General features: G+C 42.4%; 1 protein-coding gene across 1 annotated transcript in view; it reads left to right on the plus strand.

The window, feature by feature from the left end:
- Positions 1-1,768: 1,768 nt before the first annotated feature.
- Positions 1,769-20,327, plus strand: part of Dmxl2 (Dmx like 2) — a 102,253-nt gene continuing 83,694 nt past the window's right edge. The window contains exons 1-4 of the mRNA XM_090358411.1: positions 1,769-1,968; positions 16,101-16,226; positions 17,384-17,455; positions 19,122-19,200. Of these exons, the coding sequence (XP_090214537.1) occupies positions 1,882-1,968; positions 16,101-16,226; positions 17,384-17,455; positions 19,122-19,200 (364 nt within the window). The 5' untranslated portion in view covers positions 1,769-1,881. The remainder of the gene's footprint in view (positions 1,969-16,100; positions 16,227-17,383; positions 17,456-19,121; positions 19,201-20,327) is intronic.

The following is a 20,327-nucleotide window of genomic DNA, read 5'->3' on the forward strand; positions in this document are numbered from 1 at the left end:
CAGGGAAGTTATTTCTTGTTTGTCTTTCCTTGGTTTAATGCCTCAATGTGCTCCAAAGTTATTTTTCCTAGAGTAGTTCTGATTTTTATGGATTCATGCTCTGAAACATCTAACCTCCAATCCTCCCCCTCTCCCCCATGCAGAATGAAATCTAGACTGGGTAGAGATTTAAAACTCTCCATGTCTGGCGAAATAAGACAGACCTTCTGGTTATCTTTACTCCTTTCCCATTACTGTTTCCCATTCTAATCATCTGCCTCAAACCTTTAAAATTTGTGACTTTAGTTCATCTATTTAGCTTCTCTAAGCTAAAAGGGCAGGGCTCTTGCTAAATTCCCTATGAGACTGTAGCTTGCTTTCTTTCTTTCTTTCTTTTTTTTTTTGGTCTAAGCTTATTCAAAATTCTACCCGGTGTTATGTATCCACAACATTTCGTCCATCTCCAGGCAGTATTATTCCTCTTCTGCGACGCATGGTTGTTTAGCTGGCATTATCTTGGTACCCCCCCTTTTTTTTTTTTTGCCTCTGTGTCATACACAGCACAAGCTAAAAATAAAATAAAATAAAATGCGACGCATTGGCCTGCAGCAAAGATCTAATCTTTGTATTTAACCACTCAAAATTTTAGCAGATGGTCTGTGGAGAAAAAAAAAAAAATCAGGCGATTCTGCCACTCCATGACATCACCCATGAAAAAGTAGAGGAATCGCCTGTCTTTTTTGGGGGGAGTGTGTGTGAGGATTTTTTATACATTTAAAGCAAGCATGCCATAAGGTGGGAGCAAAATAATTTTCCGTCAAGGTGGCACAGCTTGTCTAACTCACTGCAAGAAGTAAGGAAAATACAACTGTACGCGCGGTCCTTTCTATTGGAAAAAAACCCTGAAAGGCTCTAAAATGTCCCCTACGTGGAATTTCGCAGTGACAGCAGTGTCCTTCTCCGGAGGTCGGCTGCACGGACCATCAGCACCCACGCGAGGAGATGAAACCCGCAGCCAAACAGGCGAGCACGGTGTCCCCGAGTCTGGAGCTGCGGCGCGGCCCCGCGCGCTCCCGGCCCCGCCCTGGCCCAAAGGCTCTGCTCCAGAGTCTCCCGGGGAACTCCCGCCTGCGCGCGCAACCCCGCTGGAGGGGAGGGGGGGAAAGGCGGAGAGGGGAGTGCGGCGCGCGCAGTTACCCTGGTAACCACAGCGTACGCATGCGCGCACGCGTAGCCGGCGCTGTCGGGTGAACCCGAGAGGACTGAGCGGAGAAGCTCCCCGAGCGGAGCGGGGTAGGGGGAGGGGAGGGGGGAAAAAGGAGGAGAAAGGCGTCAGGCCCCGCCCATTCGCCCTGCGCTTCACGGCGGCGGACGGGCGGGTGCCCGCGCGCTCGGACCCGTCGCTTCTCGGCACGCGCCGGGCTCGCGCGCACGCGCGCGCTTCCCCTCCCTGTCACGCCTCACCTCACGCCTCAGCACCTCCTCCCTCCCCCCCCCACCCCAACCCGGTCCGCGCGCCTCCCCCACCTCACACGCACCGGTGCTCTCCTCCTCCCGCATTTGTGCGCCGGTGCAGCTGGCTGTGGGAGCATCCGGGCATTTGCGCAGCCGAGCGGCGACCGGGCGGCGGCGGCGGCGGCGGCGGCGGCGGCGGCGGCGGCGGCGGCGGCGGCGGCGGCGGCGGCGGCGGCGGCGGTGGCGGCTGCGCCGCGGTAGTGGTAGCGGCCGCGGTTGACGAGGACCTTTCCCATGGCCGGGCGGAGGCGTTGAACCGGAGCCTGCCTCGGGGGTCGGGGGAGGGGGGCGGTGGGGAAACGGCTGTGGGGGCCGGAGGAGGGCCGGGACACGGGAAAGGTCCGTCGCCCCTCCGGCACCTTCCTCGGTCCAGCCGGGGCTCCGGAGATGCATCTGCACCAGGTCCTCACCGGGGCTGTCAACCCCGGAGACAACTGCTACTCGGTGGGCAGCGTCGGAGACGTCCCGTTCACGGTGAGCGGCGGGGTGGGGCGCCGGGCCTGGGACTCCCCCGTCCTGAGTGGGAGGCCCACGCCGCCTCCCTTCGCCCGGTTCCCCGCCCGGGCAGCCTCGGGGACGCGTGGGACGGTGCGTCCTGCGGCAGACAGGCTGGGGTGGCGGGACTGGAAGGTTCCTCGGGAGGGCGGCCCTCGCCTGGGGTGGGGCGGTGGGGGGGCTTGCGGTGGAGGAAGGTGGGCGGCAGCGGCTGAAAGCCCCCGAGCGTCGGGTTGGCATTTGCCCTGCGCTGCGGGGAGAGGGTGGGAGGGTGTGGGGGTGTCGTGGGGGGGGGCGACGCGGCGCGCCTTGGTTTCCCTAGGCGGGTTGAGCTCCTGTGGCCTTCTGGGGGGTGCCTAGGGCTTCCAATCCGGAATCTCCTGATAATGCTGGGTGTTGTTAGCTTCTGATTCTAGGACTTTTTATCCTTCTAAATCACCACCAAGAAAATAGAAAAAGAAAAAAAAAAATCAAGGTGTGTGTGTGTGTGGGGGGAGATTTCCGGCACGATTTAGGATAGAAAGGGTTAGGGTTTCACAGTGGCCAGGACTGGCTATCGTGTAACCCCTTTTAAGTTAATATTTTAAAAACCTTTGCAAGATAGTCTTTTTTTTTTTTCTTGGCGTGTGTGTTGTAACATACAAAAGTGTGTGTTAAATTATAACAGCAGCCCTGATTGTCCAAGAGGAAACAGACATGTTTCTTACTGAGATTGGGATCATCAGTCTTTAAAAAAAAAAAATTGGTTAAAGAATGTGCGATGAAAACGTAATGCAAACCTCTAAGGGTCTAGAGGAAACGGAATCATCAGTCTTTTTTGAGACTGAGATGTTCAAAACAAGCCCCAGAGAATCTTCTTTTTTAATCACACTCCCATGGTATAACATGAATTAAAACCAAATTATACAGGTTTCTCCTTATAAGGATGTATGGGCAGAGAAAGACTTTTATTAAATACACATTGTATTGATAATCAACCTTTCTGATCAAGTCAGAAATAATACATTTTTTTAGACTAGAGGAAACACTTTGATCAGATGTCTCCTCCTCACAGTGTGAAAACTGCAGAAACAGAAAACTCTGCAAAACTGCAGAATCATGTAGCAGTGCACACAGGAACAGACTATCTGCCTTTTAATATTTTGTGAATCATTAAGTAACCCTCACAGGTTGTTTCTGGTTTTATTAAATTTTTTTGTGGGTCATGGGGCTTGAACTCTGGACCTGGGCTCTGTTCTGAGCTCCTCAAGGCTACTTACTTAACGTTAGCTACCGTCCCACTTTCCCTTATCTAGTGCTTAATTGGAGATAAGAGTCTCACAGCCCTTCAGTGCCCCGGCTGCCTTTGAACCACAATCCTCAGATCGCAACCTTCTGAGTAGCTAGGATGACAGGCGTGAGCCACTGTGCCTGACTAAAATTTAAATTTAGCCAATTTGTTTTGGTTCTGGTTTAGAATGAATCTTTTAAAAACAGGATTTTCCTGACATTGTTACACATACCATTTTCTGTGGCTTTATCTGTTTTTTGGTGTACACATGACAACAGGCCCGTAGAGAAGTAAGCTTGGACTTGTAGTATGCAGAAACTCTTTTGGGGAACTAAGAAAAAAATTATTTTTAGTGTTACCTTGATATGTAGAGAGAACTCTTGATTAAAAGGGCAGGCTTTCTCCATTAAGAAATCTGTAGGGTTTGGCCATGGGGGTATTTCCCCACTGACAGGTGGAACGTTATTTCACCGTAGGGCTGGACTTCAATGCTTGGCAGGTGAGATTAGGCCCTAGGCCATTTGTCTCCAGATCCTGGAAATCATTGTGAAATCCTTCTCCACCTTCCTAATTCATTGTGTCATCAAATCTGGCTGACTTCGATTCTTACCACATTTACCCATTTTCATCTCTACTACCTCTTTTCATTTCCACTGTCACCACCACGGACTGTTGGAGAAACTTCTTTGTATTGCTTCACATAAAAAACTTCTAAATGGATTTCCTTTCACTCAGCCTTGATCACTTCAGTTAATCCTCCACAGCTGCTAGGATAATTTTCTTAAAGCACCATTTTAACATCTCTCTTGGTTTAAGAATGTAGTTTTCCTAATAGCTAAATTAAGACATTTAAACTGGTTGAATATTCTCCTGATGTCTGACTTAAGTTAGAATTCACGGACTCCTTTACTTAGCCCCTCTGCTCCATACTGGTCTTACTAAAGCCTCCATGTTTATGAAGTCAGAAGGTTTATTTTTCCTTTTTTCTTTCTTTTTTGGTGGGTCATGGAACTTGAACTTGACCAGGGCACTGTCCCTGAGCTCTTCAGCTCAAGGCTATCATCCTATCCTTGAGCCAAGCCCCACTTCCCATTTTCTTTTTCTTTTTATTGTAATTAATAGAAGGGTTACATTATATTCACCAGATGAAGATGCATTTCTTTATAAACACCATTTCCCATTTTCTAGATGTTATTTGGAGATGAGTCTCAAGTCCTTTTGGGCCCCGGGCTGGCTTTTAACCTGCTCCTCAGATCTCAGCCTCCTGAGTAGCTAGGATTACAAGTGTGAGCCACTGCTGGCTCTTTGTTTTTTGTTTTTTTTTTGAGGGTCATGGGGCTTGAACTATGGACCTTAGCTCTGTCCCCGAGCTCTTCAGCTCAAGGCCACTGCCCTACCCCTGAGCCACAGCCCCACTTCCTATATTCTAGTTATTAATTAGATATAAGAATCTAACGGACTTTTTAGTGCCCAGGTTGGCTTTGAGCCATGATCCTCAGATCTCAGCCTATGGAGTAGCTAGGATTATAGGTGTGAATCACTTCCTCTGGCAGATTTATTTGTCATTCCTGAAATATATTTGCCGGTTTCAGGATGCTTCATCTCGACTGTTATACTGTACCTTTGGCATATTCAAATACAAGCCCATTTGCACACCACCTCATTTTAATACCTCAGTATGAATGCACTAACCCAGTTATAAATTTGCTGTGAACTAGAAGTGACCTTTTGGACTTTATGAAAATAGATTTGCTTAAAACATGAGAGCAGGCTGTTTTCAAGTACTCTATAATCAACAAATTTAAAGACTAGTATTTGTGTAGTAAAAAAAAAATGGAACTCATTTACATAGAGCTTGCCATTTGCTTTTTATAGCAATCAGAAAGAAACAAAAATTAGTTCTAGATCAGATGACTGACAGGGGACCAGGCAGGACTGGAATGAGTCTTGTGACTACTCATCTGGTGGCTTTTTTTCAGTGGTGTATTTCCTTCTAAACAGAGTTCCCTCTCTGAACCCCTTCTGTGTCTGTGTGTATGATCTTACAGACACGGTTGGTATAAAAAGAAAAACTGGAGGCTAGGAGTATGGCCTAGTGGTAGAGTGCTTGCTTTAGTATGCATGAAGCCCTGGGTTCAATTCCTTAGCATATACGCAGAAAAAGCTTGAAGTGGCACTGTGGTTCAAGTGGTAGAATGCTAGCCTTGAGAAACTCAAGGACAGTGCCCAGACCCTGAGTTCAAGCTCTAGTACTGGCAAAACAAACAAACAAAAAAAACAAAGCACAAAAGTAAAACTGTTTTGTAGTGAGCCAGTTAATTCTTAGTTGATATATTTCCTGATAACTTGAGAAGCTTTTCAGAATAGGTTCATGTATCTCAAAGTGTATAAACTGGAAAGCATGGAATTGTTCCTTGTAATAGTTGGAAACATTGTGTCATATATTTAACTGTACTTAGTGGGTAGCACTCTTGGCTGGGTTGTAAATGACTTGTTTCTCGTGGTGTCATGTTGTCGCAGTTTGCACTGTATTGATATGATGCTGTTTGTAGCAGACAGGCTCAGTGGTGCCTGCAGTTTGAGTGGCAAAAGGTTAGCTATAAGCTATAATCATTTTTACGTGTGTTTTGGCATTTAACAATAGTTTTAAAGATACATCTAGTTGTGCTTTTGAAAGTAGTTGTATATTCGGTGTTAAAGCATCATTAAAGTTATGATTTTTCACTTGTTTTAATAGCTTTTTTTTTTTGGTTCAAGATTGGTACTTGAACTTTGTATCTGATGCTTTTGCTCATTGGCAGGCACCCTACCACTTGAGTTTTTGCTTTTTTAAAACATTCAATTGTGCCTGAAACCCCAATGGTTCAATCTGTAATCCTTCCTACTCAGGAGGCTGAAGTCTAGAGGATCATAGCTTGAAGGTAACCCATGCTGAAAAGTCCTGGAGACTCCATCTCCAATTATTGTTGGCAAGTGTGAAAACCTGTTGCACTTGTCTAGGAAGCAGGGAGGGAGGTAAAGGAGAATGGTAGCCTGGAGATTGGTTGTAATACATTGTAAACATACATGGATATGTCACAAAGAAATTCCTCTTGTATACCTAATGTATGTTAATCATTGTCCTTGAACTTTCTCAAGGCTAGAGCTCTACCACTTGAGCTTCAGCACCATTTCCAGTTTTTTTTCTATGTACATGGTACCGGAGGAATCAAACCCGGGTCTTTGTGCATGCTAGGCAAGCACTCTACCACTAGGCCAAACTCCCGGCCCAATAATCATTTTTTTAAATGTGAGATCTAAGTTTTGGAAATATTGTTTGTTGCTCTGAAATAAATCAGATCTTGGGTAGGCCAAGTTGATGATCTACTATGTCTAAAATTTATTATACTTTATTTTTTTTCTTTAAGCTATTTCTACTCTTTAAATAAGTGAATGATGTGTGAGGCTTTATGCAACAGGTAGTGTCAGTTTCTCATTTGCATTGACTATCACTTTCTTGAAGAATAATCCTTAAGATTTTTTGCTTTTCTATAAATATAAGATTACGTTTGGCCAGAGGTATCAGGGAGTTGGACAGAAGAGTGCTTTCACACTGCATGGTTATTTATATGTGACTCATACATGTGTTGAGGGCCTATACATAGGAAGGAGTTTAGAAGGGATTTGTCCAAGAGACATTGGCTCATTTACTCATGGAGGGTAGTTTCTTTTTCATTTAAACTGATACACAGTACTTCAAACTTCGTGTAAATTCTTACCTTCTTATAGATTAGTTAAGCCTTCCTGCTAATGGTGGAAAACAAACCCTGGTAAGGTCCTGAATACCTTTCCCAGATCAGAGTTTGAGTTTGTGAATCTCTTAAACATCTGCAATTGAAATTCTTAAGCTGGATGCTCTCTTAGTGTTTAGATCTTGAATAGCTGGATGTGGACTCCTTTAGATGTTTCTGGGGACCAAAAGAAAACGGAGCAGAAACAACGTGGTTGTGAAGTAGGACTGGAGACTATGTCAACTTGAGCCCCTCATTTGTGACTTCACCTGATCTCAGTCATCCACACCCACTGCACTTTCTGCCCCCTAAAGAAGTCAGTTCAGAGCATTTGTAAAGAGCAGTGAATCTCTGGGTGCTCAGCTGAGGAGGGGCTCTTCATGGGATAGGTTTTGTTTGCCTGGCACTGTCATAGGCAGTATAGGACAGAAAATAGAGCCATAGGGTAGGAAGGTACCCTACCTGATACCTTTACCTCTTAGTGGTATTTCCTTATAATTTTGGATAAAAATATTTTTTTAAAGAAATTATAATCAGTTTATCTTTTAGAACAAATCAGAGTCTCAGAATTCAGTCAACAAAAAGACCACAGGATGTTGGTTAATAACCACAGGCCATAGTGAAAAAATATGTCATGCCTGATCAGTTAAATTTCTGTGATACAGAGAAAAGCGTTTTTTTTTTTTTTTTTTTTTTTGCCAGTCCATGGGCTTGAACTCAGGGCCTGATAACTGTCCTTGGGCTTTCTCAAGACTGGAGCTGTACCACTTGAGCCACAGCACCACTTCAGGCTTTTTCTATGTATGGTACAGAGGAATCAAACCCATTTCTTTGTGTATGCTAGGCAAGCACTCTACCACTAGGTCAAACTCCTGGCCCCTAATTCACAATTTTTATCTTACATTGTTAGTGGTACAGGAGTCAGTAGGTGTAAAGGAGTTTGCCGAACAGAGCCGACTTCTCTTAATATTGGACATAGGAATTTGGTGGGGGAATTGGAAGGGGATAAACCAGATGCCTTTGTTAATTTAAGTTTTCTTCATTTCCTCTAAATACTGATTCCTCTTGGGAGTAGTCCATTTAATTATACTAAGTCATCAGTGAGGTTTTCCTACAATGACTTTGGGAGAAACCCAGGAAATGTGAGATCATAAAACCATTTTGCAAGCGGGTAGAGATAGGCACAAAAACACACACAGCAGGGCTTGGGGATTTAGCTCAGTGGAATAGCACTTGCCTGGCAAATGTGAGAACCTGAGTTCGGTCCTCAGCTCTACAATATAAAACAAAAGACCACACATGTAAACAACATTATTAGCTTACACTGAGTTCACAGATAACAGTGAGCTCCTGTGGTAGTTGTCAAGATTAAGGGTCTTGAGTTTTTCTTGGGTGTAGCATGTAGTGATGTGCTAGCAGTGCTAGCAGTTTTTCCCTATCAGCTCTGACCTTGACTCTATGTACATTTAAGAGAATCTAGTCAGCAGAAGGTATTCAAGCCAGTATGTACTCCTGTACCATGTTGTATCACTCTTTTTATGTATATGAATGTTGATCTAAACTGGAGGGATTTTGCCCCCAGGAGAGATTTGGTAAAGGTACATTTTTTTTTTTCACGTTACTACAGACTAAAGGCCTCACTCATCAAGGCAGGTGCAATACCACTTGGGCCACACCTCCAGCTCCTTTTTCCTTTGGTTATTTTTGAGAAGAGTCTTGAAATATGCTTAGGTCAGCATAGGCTTCTGTTCTGGTATTTGTGCTTGCCCGTGTGGTGGGTATGACAGGTGTACATGACTGGTCGCAGTCATTGTGCTTTCTCTGTACCTGGGATAACAGATACTACTGCCATAAGAAGCCTTATGAACTACTTTTTCTTCTTTTTACTTCCATCCCTGGATCTCCTGCTGAGTAGCTAGGATTACAGGCTTGAATTACCTTGCCTGGTTGACAGAATGATCTTAAATGATATCCCTGCCTTTTCCCCTTTACTCTATTTTCATTTACTTTATTCTCTTCATAGATCTAGTTAAAATGTAAACCTAATCTGGGGAATATTGTCATTGTGTTTGTGCTTGTGTATAATTTGTGTGTGCGTGCCCGCATGAATGTGTGCCCACTAGAACCATAGTGCTACTTACAGTTTTTTCTGTGATTAATTATAGATAAGAATTTTAGGAGCTGGGTGTGGTGGCTCATGCCTATAATCCTAGCTACTCAGGAGGCTGAGATGTGAGGATCAGGGTTCAAAGCCATCTTGGGCACTAAAGTGCACTAAAGTCCCTGAGACTCTTATCTCCAGTGAATCACCAGAAAACAGGAAGTGGGACTGTGGCTCAAGGAGTAGGGCAGTAGCCTTGTGCTGAAAGCTCAGGGAGAGTACGCAGGTCCAGAGCGGAAGCTCCAAGACCCACAAAACAAAAACACCTCAGGGACCCTCCTGCCTGGCTGGATTGCTTTTTTTATGAGTTTATTTTCCTTTTTTTTTGTAGATTTTTTTAAATACATTTTTTATTGTAATTAATAGAAGGGTTACATGATATTTGCCAGATAAATGGTGCCTTAATTCCCACACATTGATACCCTTTCACATGTCATGGTCCCCATTTCCCTTCCCCCCTCCCCCACCCCTCATCTTGCCCCCCCCCCCCCGTTCCCTATCCAATTTCAGATTTTTTTGTAGATTTTTAAACTTATTAGTCTGAAGTTGTTAATAGCTGCACTTGTCTGCCTCTTTAAAGTCTATAGCTTTTGTAGTACTGCCTCTTATCACTGCAGTTGGTTCTCTACACATTTATCAGCTTCTTTAATCTTTACAGAACCCCCAGGCTCATGCCTCTTATCCTAGCTAAGACCTAGAGGACTGCTGAAAAACTTTTTTTGGCAGTCCTTGGGCTTTAACTCAGGCCCTGAGTACTGTCCTTGGACTTCTCAAGGCTAGCACTCGACCACTTGAGCCACAGCACCACTTCTGCCTTTTTCTGAATCAAACCAAGGGCTTGATGCAGGTTTGGCAAGCATTCTACTACTAGGCTATACTTCTGACAATGCTGAATTTGTGTGTGTGTGTGTGTGTGTGTGTGTGTGTGTGTGTGTGTGTGTGTGTGTGAGTGTGAGTGAGATGAGGCTTGAACTCAGCCTGGGTGCTATCCCTGAGCTCTTCAGCTCAAGGCTACTGCACTACCCCTAGGCCTGGACACTGTCCTTGAGCTCTAAAGCTCCAGGCTACCAACCTACCCTTGGCCCCAAGCCCCACTTCCCATTTTCCAGAAGTTAATTGGAGATAAGAGTCTCAGGTCCTTTTGTGCCCAGGGTGGCTTTGAACCTTGAGTCTCAGATCTCAGCTTCCTGAGTTGCTAGGATTATAAGTGTGAGTCACCACTCCTGGCCCAATGTTGAAAATTTTTTAAAACATAAAGCGATCTTAATGATCATCTCTTGCTTTTCCTGTATTGATTATTAAAATTATAGATAACTGATTTGTGAAAGTAGAATCAGTCTTCTATTTATTTTTTCCCAGTTCTGGGACTTGAACTTGGGTTCTGAGCACTGTCCCTGAGTTTCTTTTGTACAAGGCTAGCATTCTACCACTTGAGCCACAGTGCCACTTCTAGCTTTTTCTGTTTATGTGGTACTGAGGAAGCATACCCAGGGCTTCAAGCATGCAGAGTTTCATGAATGCTAGGTAAGCACTCTATCACTAAGCCACATTCCCAGCTCAGCCTTACATTATTAGTATAAGTCCCACTTTTTATGGTACATATTTAAAATATTAAGTAGTTATACGAAATGGTTTCAGTTCCAGAAGTCAGGTTATGAGTACAATGCACTGTGACTAATGTCATCCCATTCTTCTTTCTCCTCCTCCTTTCCCCATTCCATCTCTACCATCAAGTTACATTGTTCAGCTTTTATATAGTGTACATCAAATATAATGCCTGTATTTGCTTATACTTTCTTCCTCCATATGCACCCTTGTTGCCCTTTCTCCGCAACTGAACATGTTTCGGTTTTCTAATATTTAGTTGAGCAGTTTTCAAAAGTTACACCATTGGACTCCTTCTAGGAATATACCATCCTGAAGTCAATTTATTTGTGTACATTTGCATTTAACCCTGTATATGTTATTAAATATATTTGTGTATTAGGTCTAACTTTCACAGTATGAGAGAAAATAAGTGCGGTGTGTCTCTGTGATCCTGGTTTACTTTTCTCTACATAATATTTTTTAAGCCTATCCATTCCCTAAAAGTACAATTCTAATCAATCAATATACCTATCTATATCAAATTTTCTTGGTCCACTCATCTGTTGTAGGGCATTTGGGCTCTTTCCATGTTATGGCTATTGTGAATAGTGTAGCTGTGAACACTGATAAATGATAGTAGAATTTGCCAGCAAAACCATTTGGGTCTAGAGTTTTCTTTTTAGAAGGTTTTAGAAACTTATGTGTCTGAAATGTGAAAACACAGTCATATAGTTGATCTTGGGTGTTTTGTGGTTTGTGACATTGCATTATTATTATTATTATTTATTTATTTATTTATTTTTGGCAGGGCCTGAGCACTGTCCTTGGACTTTCTCAAGGCTGGAGCTCTACCACTTGAGCCTCAGCAGCACTTCCAGCTTTTTTCTATGTACGTGGTACTGAGGAATCGAACCCGGGTATTTGTGCATGGTAGGCAAGCACTCCTAGGCCAAACTCCCGGCCCCTGCATTATTATTTTTTTAGTATCTACAGGGTATTGCCATCCCTGCTTCTGATCTGTTTTTCCTGACCATGTCCCCACCAAACAAATGAACAGCATTAAAAAAAAATTTAACTAGTAGGGCCAGGAGTTTGGCCTAGAGGTAGAGTGCTTGCCCAGCATGAACAAAGACCTGGGTTTGATTCCTTGGTACCACATACATAGAAAAAGCTGGAAGTGGTGCTGTGGCTCCAGGGGTAGAGAGCTATCCTTGAGAAAGCCCAAGGACAGTGCTCAGGTCCTGAGTTCAATCCCTTGGACTGGCAAAAAAATTAACTAGCATATATCAATAGTGCATTTTGTCAGGGTGCTGGTGGTCAATGTGTGTAATGCCAGCTACTCAAGGGGGTTGAGATTTGAGGATCATTCCACTGTGTTCCCTATCCTGATAACATGGCCAGTCTATAGAGGGCTGTTCAGAATATCTCCAATCTTTATATCAGTATTGGTTCTGGTCAGCACAAGCATAGAAGCTCTCTGAAGTAAAGGAAAAATCTAAACCAGGTCCAACCACTCAGGAGGCATATGCAGGATGATTGTGGAACTTCGGCTATATAAGGAGACCCTGTCTCAAAACAAAACACACTGAACAAATTAAGAAATGGGTTGGAGGCATGGTTCAGATGGTGGAGGGCTAGCCTGTAAAAAAAAGTGGCAGGTACTGAGCTTGAGTCCTGGTCTTGGACCTAAAAAAACCCCGTGTGTGTGTGTGTGTGTGTGTGTGTGTGTGTGTGTGTGTGTGTGTGTGTTTTGGTGGGTCATGGGGCTTGAACTCTGGGAGTGGGCGCTGTCCCTGAGCTCTTCAGCTTAAGGCTACCGCCCTATCCCTGGGCCTGGGTGTTATCCCTGAGCTTGTCAGCTTAAGACAAGAGGCCCTACCTCTTGAGCCACAGCCTTACTTCCTGTTTTCTAGTAATTAATTGGAGATAAGAGTCTCACAGTCTTTTAGTGCCTGGGCTGGCTTTGAATCTTGATCCTCAGATCTCAGCCTCCTGAGTAGCTAGGATTAGAGGCGTGAGCCACCATGCTGCTAAAAAAACCTATGTTTTGGGGGAGCAAAGCACTTTATTTTTAATAATTATGTGACAAAGTTTATTTCATATTTGTTGTCATTTTAAATGTTCTCTTTTGTCTAAATGTATTGTCTTTTATTAAAAACTAATAGCAATTATTAGTGCCTATTGGCTAAATATTGATGGCTTCATTGTGACATTTCTATAATGCACATACCATTCCTTAATCATATCCTCCCTCCCAACTTCCCTTTCTGACCCTTGCATTCCCTCTGCTAAGTAGTAGTCATTTTAAAAAGCAAGATATTGCTGCTGCTTCCTCTCCCTCCCCCTCCCTCCCTCCCTCCTTCTTCCTCATCCTCCTCTTGGTGAGGCAAATATTATATACCTCAAGCTTTAGACAACAAATTTAACATCAGAAGGTGATTCCAACTTTTTATACATGCTGGGCAGCTCCTGGGGCTGATACTTTTACTCATATTATTGTGATTTCCTTTAGAAAATTTTGATAATTAAGCTTTGGTTTATTTTTAGCACTGACACAAAATAGTTGCTTATAAGAAATGGCTTTTGTTTTCTTGTTAGGTCTACCTTTTAATGAGAGTATAGGCTAGTGGGAGACAGTTGTTTTTGTCATGGCTAATTAGAACAGATGAATTAATTACTGCACATTTGCTTTTCAGGGCTTCATTTTCCTTCCAGATGTTGCTAACATCAGTAAACAAATGATTTTCTGTTTGGGAGTGTGGAAGTAGGCTTAGTTTATACTGCCTTTTTTCTTTAATATAGTGTTTTGAAATTTGTTATAGCTCTATTTTGTTAGTAAATTATCATAACTTTTGACTAATATTGAACGTTGTTTTCTTACACTTTAATTAGTGCTCTTCACTTTTAACTTCCTGTATCTCTCTATTTTATCTTTTTATTTATGTGTATGTTTGTTCAATCAGCTATAACCCTAATTTAGGATTTCTTTGAAGATCAGTGCTTAATCACACATACAATATTTTCTTAATTTTTTTCTTTCCATTTCCCTGACAAAAGATTTTGTATATGTGTGTTTTTGTGTGTGTGCCTGTATGCCAGTACTGGGGCTTGAATTGAGGGTCTTGAATTCTTGCTTGGCATTTTTGTTCATAGCTTGCACACTATTACTTAGCCACACCTCTAGTACCGCTTTTTGCTGATTGAAATTTGTTTGCCTACTCACTCCAAATCTCAGTCTTTATTTGTGAGCTTTCTGAGTGGTTAGGGTTTATTGGCATGACCACTGTAACTCATACTGACAATAGATTTTTATTCTATGTATTTGTATTCAAAGAGCCTGGAGTTTGACCTAGTGGTAGAATGCTTTCCTAGTATGCACAAAGACCTGGGTTTGATTCCTTGGTACCACATACATAGAAAAAGCAGGAAGTGGTGCTGTGGCTCCAGGTAGAGCACTAGCCTTGAGAAAGCCCAAGGACAGTGCTCAGGTGCTGAGTTCAAGCCCTAGGACTGGCAAAACCAAATCAAAACAAAAGACACCATATTTATATTCAAGCTTTATCCTTTTTATTCAGTATATCACTAGCAGCTTTACTTTATTCTATGGTAACTTGTAAGTGTTCTATTAATCTCCACTATCCTGAGGTGAGGAGATTTTAAAAGGGCTGTCTCTTTGCTTACCACACAGTTGCCATGCCTCATTGGTCTTTACGTGTGTTGTTGTTTTTTTTCTATATGATTTGTGCATACTCTTTAGTTTCTCATTTGTTTGCTCGCTCAGCACTCTTGAGTGGACTCTAGGCTGTTAGTGTAACTATTCTTAGTCATGCAGAAAGAAGAGCTTATTTTCAGATTTGGTCTTTCAGCTTTCTTTTTTGGGGGGGGGGGAGTAAGGGTGGGTCATGGGGCTTGAACTAAGCCTGGGCCCTGTCCCAAGCTTTTCCGCTCAAGGCTACTCTGCTCTACCCCTGGGCCTGGCAACTGTCCCTAAGCTCTTCAGCTCAAGGCTACCACCCTACACTTGAGCCAAGCCCCACTTCCTATTTTCTAGAGGTTAATTGGAGATAAGGATCTCAGGTCCTTTTTTCCCCACATGGCTTTGAACCTTGATCCTCAAATCTCAGCCTCCTGAGTAGCTAGGATTACAGGTGTGAGCCACTGTGCCTGGCTTAGCTTTCTTAACTATACTGAGAAAGATTTATTTTGTGGGTGGTGGTGGCAGGCATTAGTTGACATTATGCAAGTGGTTCAGTCATACCAATTGTCAGTTTACAGAGAAAAAGTTTAAAGAATGATGAATACATGAACGGACACTTGTTTCCTTTCCATAAGAATAATAAAACAGGGGCTGGGAGTTTGGCCTAGTGGTTAAAGTGCTTGCCTAGCATGCATGAAGACCCGGGTTCGATTCCTCGGTACCACATACATAGAAAAAAGCCAGAAGTGGTGCTGAGGCTTAAGTGATAGAGCTCTAGCCTTGAGAAAGTCCAAGGACAGTGCTCAGGCCCTGAGCTCAAGCCCAGGACTGGCAAAAAAAAAAAAAAAAAAAAAGAATAATAAAACAACAGGAAAGTGCCTGGGCTACAAAGAGAGACCTTGTTTCAGACAAACAAAACCTGCCACCACCAACAGAATATAATGGAAAGCTTTTCAGTCATTACAGAGGCGTTTTTGTTTTTGTTTTTGTTTTTGTTTTGTGGGTCATGGGGCTTGAACCTGTCTGGGCATTGTCCCTGAGCTCTTCACAAGGCTACCATTCTACCCTTGAGCCAAGCCCTACTTCCTGCTTTCTAGAAGTTAATTGGAGATAAAGAGTCTCAGGTCCTTTCTCTAGGCTAGAACTCTACCACTTGAGCCAAAGCATCACTTCTGGCTTTTTCTGTGTATGTGGTACTGAGGAATTGAACCCAGGTCTTAGTGCATGCTAGGCAAGCACTCTACCACTGGGCCTTGCTCCCCGCCCTAAATTTTGAAAAAAAAAATTTTTTTTTTCCTGTGGGTCATGGGTACTGTCACTGAGCTCTTTAGCTCAAGGCTACCACCTTACCCTTGAGCCAAGCCCCACTTCCCTTCTTCTAGAGGTTAATTGGAGATAAATCTCAGGTCCTTTTGTGCCTGGGCTGGCTTTGAACCTTCATCCTCAGATCTCAGCCTCCAGAGTAGCTAGGATTCAAGGCATGAGCCACTGTGCCTGGTGTGCCTGGCTGAATCTTGAAAGTCTTACTTGGAAATATGTAAAAATGTGTCCAAGTATACCTCTTAGAACTAGCAACAAATTCCAAGATAAATGTCTTACATGCCCCCCCTTTTTTTTTCTTTCTAGGCATATGGCTCAGGCTGTGATATTGTTATTTTGGCAAGTGACTTTGAATGTGTACAGATCATTCCTGGTGCTAAGCACGGGAACATCCAGGTCAGCTGTGTGGAGTGTTCTCACCAGCAAGGACGGGTAAGAGATTTAATTCCTTACTGAATGTCATTTTAATGAACTTACCTTCTCAGGATATTCTTACCCTTTAAAAAAACTTGTCTACTCTTTTCTATAATGTAGCTTGCTTAGCTGTTGATAAGAGTTGGTCAAGTTGTGAGTGGTTATTAAAATTGTGAAGTGCCGTTTCCTGATACCTAATGGTTCTGTATTGAAAGACTTTGTTTGTTAAATGAAGTCTCACTGTATTGTTCAAGTTAGCATTAAGCTGGCCACTCCGGTGATATTCAGTGAATACATTTCTTGGAGTAAAGATTTTTGAAATATCTAAGATGAAGCTGGATACAGAATTACAATCTGTAATCTTGGGCAGAAAACGCTAAAGAGCTGTGCCTCTACCTATAAATTCCTACAGGAGGATAATTTTTCTTTTTCTTTTTTCTTTTTTGTGTGCTGATTCTTAAGGCCTGAATTCAGGGCCTACATACTGTCCCTGAGGGTTTTTGCTCAAGGCTAGCCCTATACCACTAGAATAATTCTCTGTTTCCAGCTTTTTGGTGGCTAATTGGAGATAAATGTTTCATGGACTTTCCTTCCTGAGCTAGCTGAATAGCTAGGGTTATAGTTTTAAGGTACCAGCACTAGACATGATAATTTCTTTGAAGAAGTAAGCATTATACTTATAAAGTTTGCTGCATTTTCACATAGAGAAGAAATTAGTTAATAGATTATTTAACTAATTTATTATTAATTAATAGATTATTATTACTTCCAGGTTTATTTATGGAAAAAATAACTGGAGTCATGTTAATTGGAGATAAGAGTCTCAGGTCCTTTTGTACCCTGCCCCCCCCCCTTTTTTTTTTTTGCCAGTCCTGGGCTTGAGCTCAGGGCCTGAGCACTGTCCTTGGACTTTCTCAAGGCTAGAGCTCTACCACTTGAGCCTCAGCACCACTTCTGGCTTTTATCTATGTATGTGGTATCAAGGAATCGAACCCGGGTCTTCATGCATGCTCGGCAAGCACTTTAACCACTAGGCCAAACTCCCGGCCAGCCTGCCTGGCTTTGAAGTGAACCTCAGATCTCAGTCTCCTGAGTAGCTAGGATTATAGGCAGGAGCCATTGCTCCATCTTATTTTCTGAATACTAATGCTGTGTTTACTATTAATATTTTTCAGGTTGCAGCTTCATATGGTAATGCTGTTTGTATTTTTGAGCCCCTGGGTATAAATTCTCATAAAAGAAATAGTGTAAGTATTAACCGACTTTAGAACTCTTGCAGAATCTTTTAGTTTCAATATTTTTAGTATTGGCATATTTTCACTTGACTAGTTAAATTTATAGAGTTTCATGATATCAATAAAAAGACTCCATAGTATCAGTGAGGTAGAATACCTGTAAAGTTGGTAAAGGCCTTTTAAAAAACGAGGTTTCTAGAATATTACTGTCTGCCATTTCCTGTGGTCACTAAAGTGTTAGGGAGTGTAGTCTGAACTACTTTTCATGGTTACTAGTCTGTATCTTATATTTAATATCTTGCTCTAATCCTTCTCAGAGAAGATGAGGATATTTCTCTTAAAACCTTTTTAAAAACTTGCATATTTCTCTCGGATTCAGTGTTAAAATGCTTTAAAATATGCCAGTCTCCCTCCCTCCACATTGTACTTAGAGTAACACATCATGTTGCTGTCCTCTGTGACTCATGCCAGGCATACTAACATTTCTACTGCCCCCTGTCACTTTTCCATTTTAGGAATTTCTTCTGTGTCCCTCTTGGGCTAGGTATTTTAAGTCTTTGCAATTTAAACTTTTTTTTTCTCACAAAAATATTTACCTGTTTGTTTTCTATTTAGAATGTAAGCTCCAAGGGTTTGTTTACTTTGTTTGCTGAAGTTCCCCAAGTATCTTAGAATAGTATCTGGGACATGGAGCTCCTAAATACAGATTTATTGGTCTAGCACACCACATTGAGAACCATTTTCATTTATACTGAATGTTGTATTTTCTTTTAGGTAATATTCAGAAAATGATATGGTTAGGATTATCAACTCTTAAAAATGACTATGAGCTTTTAATCTCAAGGTCTTGTTTCATTTGGCTTGCTTACACAAGGCGGCTTGTGCTCTTCTGCTTGAGTATTTTGCTGAGTAATTGGAGATGAATTCTCTTAGACTTTTCTGAATGGGCTAGCTTTGAACCTTGATTTTCTGATCTCAGCCTCCTGAGTAGCTAGGATTACTCTGGTGCCATGCTTATTTTTTTGAGACCAGTATCACTTAGTTGCCTAGTCTGGCCTTTAACTACTGGGTTTAAGTCAGAAAGGATCGCTTGGGAGGTATATCCAGTGTTCTTTTGGACCACGAGCCCTTAGATTATGACAATTTACATTTGTTTCTAATGTATACTTCCTTTGTTTTTATGAAATATTTTGACCATTGATATAGCAAGTACTGCAAATGCTGAAGATAAAAAGATTGTTATGACATTGTTTTTAATCCTTAAATTAAGAGTTACAGTTTAATAAGAGTCTCAGACATATCCACAAAGAACCCTGTGTGATGTACTTGTGATGCAGAATGAGAGAAGCTTCGGTGCTAGCATCATGTCAGAGAAGGTTTCTTAGCAGAGGTGATAATTGAGCTAGATCTTTGTGAAGCCTGGGGATTGGCTAATGGGGAAGGGAGGAAAGTAGGAAAACAGGGCAGGAGGGCTGAGAGAGTGTGCACACTAGTTTAGGCGTTGCCAAGACCCTCAGACTGGTAGAATGTGACCATTTTAAGTTACTTATACAGTATTTGAAAATAATTGTGAAGCATTTATATTTTATTTTAGATCATATGGTCAATTAAATAAAATGGTCAAGATTTTGGATATTTTAAAAGCATATTTTTTTTTCTTCCTCTCTGCCTGTTTTAGCAACTCAAGTGTCAGTGGCTTAAAACTGGGCAGTTTTTTTTGAGTTCTGTGACTTACAACTTAGCCTGGGATCCTCAAGGTATGTAGCAGTTATACTTAGAAATTATACAAATGAAAGCTCTGTTTTAAACGTGTGATTACTATGTGATTTCTTTTGAATAAGCAAATGATGAATGTTAAGTTTTCCTTTTGTTGTTGTTGTTTGCCAGTCCTTGGGCTTGAACTCAGGGCCTCAGCCCTGTCCTTGGGTTTTCTCAAGGCTAGAGCTCTACCACTTGAGCCACAGCATCACTTCTGACTTTTTTTTTCTATTTATGTGATACCGAGGAATCAAACCTGGGTCTTTGTGCATGCTAGGCAAGCACTATTACCACTAGGCCAAACTCCTGAAAAAAATTTTTATGGGGGCTGGGAATGTGCCTTAGTGGTTGAGTGATTGGCCTCACATGCACGAAGCCCTGAGTTAGATTCTTTAGTAGCACAGAAAGAGAAAAAGCCAGAAGTGGGACAGTTCCCAGGCCTTGAGTTCAAGTCCCAGGACTGGCAAAAAAAATTTGAGTTCTTTTTTAGTTATATCTTTTGTATATACTGAACTGCCAGAGTTTGGAGGATTTGCTATTTTGCTTTCTCTCCCTCCCTCCCTCCTTTCCTTTTTCTGTTATCTATCTCCTCTCTTCCTTTTTCTAGTCAGTTTCTCTGACTCAAAATTTTCTTACCTCTCTATCCCAAGTGCTGGGATAACTGATGCATACCACCATACCAGCTCCAATTTTATTTACTCTTTCATTCACTACTCATTGAAACTTGAACTCAGGACTTCAGGTTCTTGCTTAGCTTAGCCTTTTTGGCTCTGTCACTTAAACCACATCTCGGTTATTTTGAAATAAAAGTCTCATAGATTTGCCTGTCCAGACTGGGTCCAAACCATGATGGTCAGATCTCATTTTTTTGAGCAGGAGCAGGCAGATGTTTTGGGTTTTTTTTTGTTTTTTTTTGCCAGTCCTGGCCTTGAGCTCAGGGCCTGAGCACTGTCCTTGGACTTTCTCAAGGCTAGAGCTCTACCACTTGAGCCTTAGCACCACTTCCAGCTTTTTTTTTTTTTTTTTCCCCCCAGTCCTGGGCTTGAGCTCAGGGCCTGAGCACTGTCCTTGGACTTTCTCAAGGCTAGAGCTCTACCACTTGAGCCTCAGCACCAGTTCCGGCTTT

The sequence above is a fragment of the Megascapheus bottae genome, chromosome 25 (assembly GCF_031878675.1).
Source record: "Megascapheus bottae isolate mThoBot1 chromosome 25, mThoBot2.hap1, whole genome shotgun sequence".
NCBI lineage: Eukaryota > Metazoa > Chordata > Mammalia > Rodentia > Geomyidae > Megascapheus > Megascapheus bottae.